The 11348-nt window shown below is 30.7% G+C and overlaps 1 protein-coding gene across 1 annotated transcript; it reads left to right on the forward strand.

Moving 5' to 3' along the window:
• The first annotated feature begins 9347 nt into the window (after nucleotides 1-9347).
• On the forward strand, nucleotides 9348-11092 carry LOC108858085 (putative F-box/LRR-repeat protein At3g18150). Its single transcript, XM_018632065.2, is given in 4 exon segments — nucleotides 9348-9745; nucleotides 9747-10268; nucleotides 10422-10595; nucleotides 10670-11092. Coding segments are annotated over 4 exon segments (1380 nt in total). The 5' UTR covers nucleotides 9348-9370; the 3' UTR covers nucleotides 10979-11092.
• The last annotated feature ends 256 nt before the right edge of the window (nucleotides 11093-11348 follow it).

The following is an 11348-nucleotide window of genomic DNA, read 5'->3' on the forward strand; positions in this document are numbered from 1 at the left end:
TCCTCTTCTTACTTCTAGAACTATGTTTATTAAGTTATAAACTGTTCATGTTTCTGATATGCTATTTGATCCATGTACGCACAATTCGTTCGACAAATTAATGTCGTAATTGAAATTATTACATCGGATTTTTTTTTTTGACATGTATACTGTGTATTGCATTGGTTCGTATTCCTTTGCAATATTCTTAATGATTTGTAGTGTTTTATTCCTAGCCACTTATTTGATTGTTTTATATCACTTATTTACTTCTTATAAAATTTCAATTGTTATAGATTAGTTATTTCAACCGAACGATTGAATTTGTGAGATCCTATTGAATTACGTTGACATAATTCTACGGATAGTTATTCACTTAGTGGTTTAAATTGGTTTATATTCAATCTTATTTGGATGTATCTGCTGGTTCATATAGCTTTAAAAGAAAAAGAAGCGTTTGTTTGTATTTAAAACACTATTGATTGGTTCAGTTCTAGTAAAACTATGGTTTTTAATCGATAGTTTACATATTTCCTACATGTGTTAGAATATAATCAGTTTTTATATATTGATGTTTACTAACAAATAGTCATATTTCTATGAGCTAAACTCTAAATATTTCAGGGAAATATATCATGTTATAAAGACAAAGAGTTCTACCAGATTCTATATCAGATCCCGAGTCTTAAGATAAGTATTATTTACTTTTATCAATACATAACCACCTAAAGTTAAGTTGCATGGAAACTTCATATAAGTGATATGAAATTTGTTCATTAGGTTATTTGATTGGCTAAACCTTGTTAATTAGCATTAAAACAAAAAGTTAGTCTATAGAATAATTATTATAGAAATATTATCTTCTGATATAATAAAATTTTATGATAATACATATCTCTATATATAATTTGAAAAGTTTTATTATTATCTTTCATTACCATTATATATATGAAGGTTTTAAGTTTAAGACTTGACCTTAAAAAAATCCATAAGTTTTGGAAAATAATCCAAAGAAAAGTATAATCACCTGAATGTGATTATCTAAAGCTCATTATATATTTTGCATCTAAAAGATTACAAGACTTGAAGTCTATAAATAAAGCTCAACTATGTTGGATGCTAAATTTAAAACTAAATTTTCATGAAGAAAATTTTAATGATGCATATATATTAAAAACTACATGTTGTCCAGCAGACACATGATTGAAAAAAAGAGATATACTTATATCTTGTCTCCTTGACACTCAGAAAAATAATGAGCTATTGATGTAAGGTCAAGACCAAATAGATATTTTTTTTTTTTTAGAACTCATATTCTCACCAGAAGTTGAGAAAATAAAGATGGTAATAAGAAGAGATATGATTCAATCATCTAAAGATGAAAGACAAAGTATTTTGAATTCAATACAAGGCAATACAAACTTATAAAAGGGTTGGAAAGAGGATACTCCAGAAGAGTATATAAATATTACTGCACACCCTTAGTGGTTATATTTTCATAAGTCTCTAAAGTAAGAAAGATCTAAGAAAGAATACATGACCCATGTAGGGTATGTCGTTGGTTCCAAAAATGAGATTCATTCGAGATTGATAAACATATAGTATTATCATCTCGAGGGGAAGAGTTAAGGAATCTCATATTTTATGATAAGGGAAACATCCAGAAGATTATGTTTACACTAAAAGTGAGATTGATGAATTCTTCTTAAAGCAAATCTATAGTTAAGGAATCTCATATTTTATGATAAGTGAAACATCCAGAAGATTATGTTTACACTAAAAGTGAAATTGATGAATCTTTCTTAAAGCAAATCTATAGAATTTTGAGACAAGTTATCTTGAGATACTAAGCAAAGAAAATGCTAAATTTACTTCCAAAAATACTTCTCAAGGCAGTAAAAACATTGTAGAAAAAGTATATACATCCTCTTATAGATTGTACTACACAAAGATTAGTGTAATAGAGATAAATATATAGTAAACCAGAAGTTTACAAAGTATTTGGCATGAACCAGTTAGACCATTTTGGTTCAGTAATGATGCGAAAAGATACATAAAGATTTTTTGTGAATATTCATTGAAGAACTAGAAGATTCTTGTGAATGATTTCACAAATGTTTCTTGCTCAGAAGATAAAATGGAAATACGGTTTTCACCAGCCAAATGAAGTTATGGCATGAATAAAGGAGATGTTGGTGGACTGATCACCCACTATGCATCTTTATAATATTGGTGAATTCACGTCTTAAGTCTTTGACGACTACAACAAATTCACTTGGATAAGTGTTAAATATTTCGAGCAATACTAATTCGCATCAAGCCAAAAAGTAATCATTAATTCTCCCCATCATTGGTATTTGGGTCAGAAACCAACCATTTTCATCTAAGAATGTTGGATGTGCGATATACATTCCAGTTGCTCCACGACAGAGCTTTAATTAAAATGAATTTTCAAATGAGGTTGGTAATATATGTTGGATATGAATCTCCATTGATACTTAAGCATCTATAGCCATCCCCGAAGGATATAAGTAAGGCTCGATATGAATGCTAAAAGCTTGATTAGTATTTCCAACATAAGGAGGAGAAAATAAAAAGCTGGAAAAGAAAACAAGTTGAATGGAATTATCATTGATCCTCAGACTAAAGAGAAAGTGAATTAGAAGTCCAAAAGATAATTCTATAGCTTAGTAAATTAGTTGCCAGAACCAACTAATGACCCTAATATAGTGTGACCAAATCACATATACCAGCTATAAATGCTCTAAATAAGAATTGATGTTCCAGAAGAACAATATCAAACTGCCAGTTACGCCTGAAGCGTAGTAGACATATTGGTTCCAAAGATAAAAATCCTCGTAAACAAAAATGAGCATAAATTAATAATGGTCAAGAGGAATAAGAGTTTTGAATGATCTCTAGAAGAGACATTAACATGACTGAAAGAAAATTCAGGTACCTGAGACAATGAAAAAAGATCTCAATAAATTATGTCATGTATGAAATAAAATGGAACCGATAAGAAAATCGACGTCGATAATATTTATGCATGCAAAGTAGCAGTTGATATGATGAATGAGAAAGAGGATCATGAAATAAAGTCTATTGAAAAGTGTACACACAAAAATGATTGGCCAAATCATAAAGAAGTAATAGACAAAAGATACAAACTCTTGTTAAAGAGAGATGTATTTGGACCAGTAGTCCATACACTAGAAGGTGTAAAATAAATGGGATAGAAATGTGGTTGCACCAAAGTAAGATCAATATGAAATTGATTGTGAAGAGACATAGTCTCATATGGTAGATGCAACTACTTTCAAGTTTCTTACTAGTCTGGCAATAAAGGAAGAACTTGAACTATACAACCTATTGGAAACTGATAATCCCTAAGAGATATAATCCTTGAAGGATTGATGATATCAAAATTATGTTCCCAGGAACTCTAGCTATTCGATTGAAATATGTTTTATGGGATATGTGAAATATTAGAAGTTAATCAGTACATCCATTTGTATTTATCAAGAAATTATGAATCAATAGAATCATTGATTTGAATAAAAATCCAAACTCTTGAAGAGTTATAACAAATTGTTTGTTTGGAAGAAAGATCTTGAAAAGACTACATTGTTATGTGTTCCAAACTAGACATCTAGAATAAGAGATGTTATCTTAAAAGATCCTTAAATATTTTAAGATGATCATATATATGACTGGTCCTGAAGTACCATACTTAAAACAAGCTATGTTTTACATATGATAAGACTGCAATGACTTGCAGCAGAGACCATAGCCGTGGACATGTGTATGACTGAGATCAGCACGCCCTAAGTGACATATAAGATGATCACAGAGATAGAAAAAGAAGGCTCACGCCAAAGACCATACAATCAAAGGTCATATCTGGTTCCATTCAAGTCCAATCATCCATGAGAGATGAATAATATGCCAACCCAAAACATGATATGGTTTCGAGGTATCAACTATCATTATGCATAGTTTAAAGATATAGCAAATGGTAAAGATGGTCATGAGACGCCATCAAAGAAAAGTTGGACTGCGATGTTTAAGTAATAAGATTACATTGTGGGACTGCAATGTAAGCACAAGCTCTTATGATTGCATCAGTGGATAAAAGGGAATCATAATGGTCCAAGGTATTGGAATTAAAGCCATACACGTCCCTTGCTATAAGTTATTTAAGCAAGTTATTATTCTCTTTCATAACTGAAAGATGTAATTTCATATGACAAGAAAGAAAGTCATAATAATAACTTTTATAGTTATGAATGAATAACTCGTATGTACGAGGCGAATGTCCACGAGACTGTATGTAAGATGTTTGGTTTGAAGTCTAAATAGACCAAGAAATTATTAGCTATATCAAATGAGAATTTTTGGACCAGAAGTCCATAGGTCTTGAATACTCTAATAGAAAGAGTTTACTATGATATTCTAATTTCAAAGGAAATTTATTTGATTGAAATGCATATCCTGAAGATATTGTTTTCAGGGGAAGAAATATTGAAATGTGTATGGTTGTACTCTTTTTCCTTATCATGGTTTTTATCCTATTTGGTTTTCCCATGAAAAGGTTTTAACGAGGCAACAAAGAACACACAAATGATACACACCAGAAAGGAGTATTTGAAACTCTAATGCTGATTTAAAGTCTTTGAAAGCAAGAGAATCGAAGAAAATGATCAAGTCATAGGAGGACTCAAGCACTGCAGAAGAACGGTGATATTCGTTTCCTACAAATTGGCTGATTTATTCATCAAGACGGTACTCTCAGCTACTTTCGAGAAGTTAGTTCACCTGATCAGATTACATCATCTCAAAGATCTTGACGAATGTATACATGAGGGGAAGTCATTACGCGCTGCACTCTTTTTCCCTTAACCATGGTTTTTCCCATTGGGTTTTCCTGGTGAGATTTTTAACGAGGCAGCATCTACGGCGTTTTGAAAGCACTTCGACATATTGGACATCAAGGGAAAGTTATAAATATTGTAGTGATGTCCATATGGAAAGTCCTCTAGATATACTTGTTCCCCACTCCAAGTTAAGCTTTGTCTTCAAGCTATTGTATCATATATAAGGAGATCATTATTCATGGAATAAGACACACCAATTTTTCTCTTCTCTTCTCTTCTCTTTTCTTCTTTACTTACAACATAAAGATTTTTTTTAAAGCTTTATCAGATGTTTTTTTTGCCGAAATCGGTTTAAAAACCGTCTGTTTGATCGACAGAGTGACGACCCTGTTTGTCCTCTTGATATCGTAGTTCCAGTCTCATGGTATATTGGTGTTGTTTGATGTGTTATATATGCACATCGGAGCTTGATTTTGTGTTGCTTTTCTCTAAGTTGTGGTGTTTTTTCTGCCGTATATGGCGGCATAGAGCGAAGATCGGTCCAAAGTCAAACCGGATGAAACATTCGTCTTAATCCTCCAAACATTTATCAAATGCTTCCAAATGGCCCGTTACGAAAAGCTATAAAGGTTTTTTTTAGCTTTATCAATAGAGTGACGATCCAACTTGTCCTCTTGATATCGTAGTTCCAGTCTCTTGGTATATTGGTGTTGTATCTCTAAGTTTTGGCATTTTTTCTGCCATATATGGCGGTATGGAAGCTATGGATGTTTGTAGAGAGTTTAAAGACTGTGTTCTTCTCTGGCTTTCATCTTTGTCTCTATTCATGAAGATGATTCTATTTTTCATTTGAGGTGATCCTGAAATTCGTGGAAAGTCTACATTAGCTTCTTGCTCTCATACATCAAGATTTATTACCGGTAGATGATTTTCCGTGGTCATGCATGAATATAAATATTTATAAAGTAAAAATATTATAAAAATTGATTGCTATTTATATTTTTAATTTAAAATTAATTTATAATTTTATGAATAATTTATGTTAATAATATTATATTACTTTAATTGTGCATCTGATTTTAGATATTTTATATCTAGTCGAATTTGTTGTTTTTACAGTCAATTTAATCATCATTGGATATATTGGATTACATCTATTTTTAAATTCAGCTATAATAGTTTTTATTTTAACTATATTAAAATTTTGATTAATTTTCTTAATTGCATTTGGGTTGGTTATTGTTTTAGATATGTGAATATATTTAGAAAAGATTATGTATAACTTAAGATATATCGTGCTTAAAAATGAAATAAAAAATAAAATCACTGAGTCCAAATTACATAAATTAATATAACGATAATATTTTGAAGTCTCGTGTATATAAACTTTATAAAAGAACTAAACTGTAACAGTTGGTTAATATATTATTTTCATTTTTAATATGTTTTGAGTCATTCTATAATGTATATTTAGATAATAAATTAGTATTATTATAAAATTATATATTTTTATTGCAGTTAAATTTATGATTTTAGATATAGGTTGGATTAATCGAGTCACTCATATTGTGAATAGATTGAGTTAAATATATTCTTTCAAATTAAAACTAAAGTGTAATTGTTTTTATTATAATTCAGTCAAATAAAATTAATTTTTTTAGTGTGCATGTATTTTAATAATATATCAAAATATATGTTGTTGTTTTTAAAAAAATATTAGAAAATAAAGTGATCAATAGAAAGTTACATACATAAGTAAATGATAATTTTTTTGGGCTCATGAACATATCAATATTTAAAATAATTAAAATATTTTATAAATATTTTATCTAAGATTTATGCCTTAGAGTTATTGAATGGTAACTAAACTGAAGTTTGTTTTAAATAATCTTACAAATGAGAATTCAGATTTGTTTTAGTATTTTGATTATGGTTATACTAAGTTCTACAAACATAAAAACATAAATTTTAAAAGCAAAATTAATATTAAGAAAAAATAATAATTATAATAATGATAAAATATAATATATCTACGTTGTTAAAGTATATAGAGTTATGTTATTTTAAAATATTATGTAGTTATTTGATTAAAAGACGTTTATTGTTAAAAATTATTTTTAGTTTTTTTTTCCTAATATCTCTTAAAAATAAGTATTAAAATTGTGATTGTATTTGAGAAATCATATTATATAAGTAAAATTTAATTTACTGATATTTGTTTACTGAATTAAAAGATATTCTAGTCAACTAAATATATGAAAAATACACATATCAGTTTATGTTACTTAATTATTTTATATAATCATCTAAGAAAATAGGTAGGTGTATAAAAATATATATTTCTATTACTTTGAAATAGTATTTCTTTTTCTAATATCAAGATTATCTATGTGATTTTTTTATGAAATCACATGATATACAAATATATATTTTTCATGTAAGAAAAAATATATATAAAGAAAGTATGTTATCCCCTTACTTTAATGTATGTTTATGTTATTTAAAATATTTTTAAGCGGAATATTACTATTTTATGAACTTTCCTTTTTAACAAAATCATATTATATATACATATATTTTCGTTTTTAATTCTATTTTTTAACTTTATAAATGTTTCCTTTTTATTATTATATATGTTAGTTGGAAAATTTTTAAAAATAAAAACTAAATAAAAAATCAATAATAGTATTTAACTGTAATATTTTAATTCACTAAAGGTACTAATGTAATCAACCATTGTAAAAGTTAACGTGAGCATGACACAAATGAAATTAACTTATCGAATAATATTATAGAGATCGGAGATTTACATGAATTTTAGATAGACCGCTAGGTTGTTTCAACTCCTTGGTTTGTCAGTATAGAGATCTCCTCTACCCTCCGTTGAGGATGGTTACATCAACAACACCTACTGGTGTTTTCATTTAGATCTCTGCTTTGCCTATGGTATAGGCCTTTTCTCTAAACTTTTTTTTTGTATAAAAACTCATTTGTGCTCTTCTGAGTTTGGAGTTGTAGTTCCATTTTACCTTAATAAAACCAGTGTTAAAAAATATATTAGTATAAATTTATAAAACTTTTCTAATCTTTTTTTGTCTTCTTGTATATATGATTTTGATAAATAGAGCAACCAATCCTTTTATCAACACTGGTATAAGGCTGTTCTATTGGCAAGTCTCCAAATATATTGGTGTTGGTACTACAAAGTTTTTCTAAAAGGATCATTTTCAGCTAGTATGGGACCAATAAACAAAACTGGGAAGGTGGATGTCATGTTGCAGAGCTCTTTCTCTATTGTTTCTGCCTCCTTGTGTTTATTCATTTCTAGCTTCCCCTCGTATTTTCCTTTAAATTTTATCCAAACCAAACCAAAATAATCGAACCAAACAGAATGTCCTAAATACTTGGATGGATTCTATAACTCTAAAACCAAAAAAAAAAACAGAAAACTGAAATGAATTAAACCAAATCGATGCCCGAAATACCCATACCTAGTTCATATTTTATCGGTAGACGACTTGGAGTTATTTATTTAACAAATTCTTGCATTTTTTTATTTCTTCATGTATAGAAGCATTTTTCCTCTTTTTTTGTTTTTAACGTGTGTGTGGATGTGTCACATGGTAGACATAGAAGCTCAACAACCAAGCGGATGCACTGCACAGTGGACACTAGGGGTATAGGGGTCGACATTTTAACCGATACCCAAACCCTTATTTGAATCCGATCTGAAAAACTTGAAGCGAAATCTGAACCAAAATAGTAAAATACCCTAACGAGTATTGATTCAAGAGAAATTGGATATCCGAACCCGAATGGATATCCGAAGATAACCGAACATATGTATATTTATCTTTATATTTCTAGTTTACATCTTTTATATAATCTAAAATATTATATTGATGTTGCACATACTTGAAGATCATATAATATACATATAATTACAGAAAAATGATTTGTTATTCATTTAAAATGGATATCAAACTTTTTGTTTTATGTATTAATAAAAGTTACATCCAAATTCTAAAAAACAATAGTCAAATTAGTGTCTATTTATTTTTTCCTCCAAATTTATTAATCATTTCATCTATTAAAAATAAAATTTCAGTTAACTGAAAGCTAAACTTTTAAATATAAGAAACTTAAAAATGAAAATTTTAATTTTTTTTCTTTCAAAATCTAAATATCTAAACCCGGTCCAAAATAATCAAGTTAAAATTACATAAACCCGACCCGAGTACAGAAATACCCGAACAAGTTATATATTTTTATATAGAAATACTCGAAAATCTGAAATACTCGGAATCCGAGTAGTATCCAAACGCCTAGTGGACACCCTCGCAATATGACCATAAACCAATGTCTCACTTGTACGTTTTCTTGCTGTAGTTGTGCCTTTTACAGTGGTTATCAAGTTTTGGTTTTTTCGAATGCAAACTAAAGCCCATTTGTATTTTAGGCCTAAGCCCATTATGTACCTGAATCCTATTTATATAAACTGTGCCTTAAGAATAATGTCGCAAATAACGATGGCCGAGGACAGGCAGATCAAAAGAGCTGTAGACAGGATCAGCAATTTACCAGATGTGATCCTCCACCACATACTCTGCTTTGCTTCGACCAAATTAGCCATCAGTACTTCCCTCTTGTCTAGACGATGGAGACATGTGTGGTGCGATATACCTTCCATCTCCTTAGATGTCTATTATCTGAAGACTGCCGCTTCTGTTAACCAAACCCTAACTCGATATACAGCTCCCAAGACCACAAAATTTCACCTCAAAAGCACCAGGAGGGAGAACATTCCCCATATCGACCGGTGGATCAAGTGCGCTATGTCACACAACGTTGAGAATCTTACCCTGGATTTCTGGAGTCCTTGTAGTAATGAGGCGTACACGGCTTCCTGATTTCTTCTACAACAGTTCCTCTGTCAAGAAACTCAGCCTTTCGTTAAGCTACTCTCATACGATTGTTCCCGAGTGCACTGTGTCTTGGACATCCTTACAGAAGTTATCTTTGAGTTCTTGTACTCTCTTTGATGAATCCATGGCTAATATTCTATCCGGTTGTCCGTTTCTTGAAAACTTAACGTTGTATCACTGCGATGAACTAAAGATTCTTGATCTCCGCAAATCAAAACGTCTGAGAACATTACAAATAGAACGTAACGTGTGGGTGCCGGGGCCAACGCAGATTATGGCACCACACATCCATTGTCTCAGATTGTTAAACTCGCAATTATCATGCAATTTTGTTGATGTCGCTTCTTTAACCGAAGCTGAACTGGACATTTGTTATATCCCAATGTTCCCTAACTTAAAGGCTGATTTTCTCCAAGCCATGGTGCTAAAGATGCTAGAAAAGTTGCAGAACGCAGAGAAGCTTACGTTTGGGGGAAACGTTATTCAGGTATATAATTAGTTTGTGGCTCATGATGTTTTATTCTCTAATGCCTGATTAACAAGCAATTGGTTTCACACGGTCAGTGTTTTATAAGTTTTGATTATGTCATTAGCTCGTTACTAATCGATATTACTATCTTTTTTTGGTTCTTTCTATTAGATTTTATCTCTTGCTGAGATTCGTGGTGTTTCTTTCCCCATGCTCAAGGTCAAAGCATTGACTCTTCATACAGAAATCTCTCAGTATGTCATTCCTGGTATGGAAAGGTTGTTACAAAACTCACCTGATTTAGAGAAGCTAATAGTACGTGGAAGGGTTGAAAACTCTATGCCGGTATATTCATCATCAACCTCTTTTTTCTAGCTATTATCCAAGGCCCGTCTTTGTATCTTATTTATGTTTTACAGGGAGAGCATCTTGACCAATACCTGAAACTACTGTCCTTGAGTCCGGATCAGTGCTGGAGATCAAAAGATGGTGCCTCTTGGAACAAGCACCTTGGGGATTTAACATCTGCGCATATGGCTTCATTAGTGAAACTTATGCTTAAAAATACAAAGAAACTAGACAAAATTGTCGTACTCTTGGACGAACATTTCCTTGAGTTTGAAATTGAAGACGTGGTGGTTCCAAAACTTTCTCACGACAACAATGTCACCATTGTGCTCTCATCCAACAAGCTGATGACATCAGATGAGTTGTTTGATGAATCATAGGCTTTGAAGTTTTGAGTTTTATTGAACGTTTGCTTTTACTTTCTCTGTTTCTAATAACTGGAGTACTTTATTTAATATTGTAGAAAAAGATTTTGGTTTGATCACAAAAAAAAATAAGCGTTCTTTTGAGTATATTAAAACCTGATGTTCACCAATATTGCTAGATTTAGCCTGGGATAATAGTTCTATAACTACAAACAAACAACTGTTTTGATAGTTCAATAAGGGCTACCTTTCGAAAATGACCACCATATATATTGAACGAGACTATATATAACTATTACAGGCTGAGGGGTGTTGGAATTAACGTCAAAGAGATGTATTTGAGGATTGCAAGCTGCTGCTGCTAGATGACGCACGCTTATCTGGG

Source organism: Raphanus sativus, chromosome 5 (genome assembly GCF_000801105.2).
Source record: "Raphanus sativus cultivar WK10039 chromosome 5, ASM80110v3, whole genome shotgun sequence".
Lineage (NCBI taxonomy): Eukaryota > Viridiplantae > Streptophyta > Magnoliopsida > Brassicales > Brassicaceae > Raphanus > Raphanus sativus.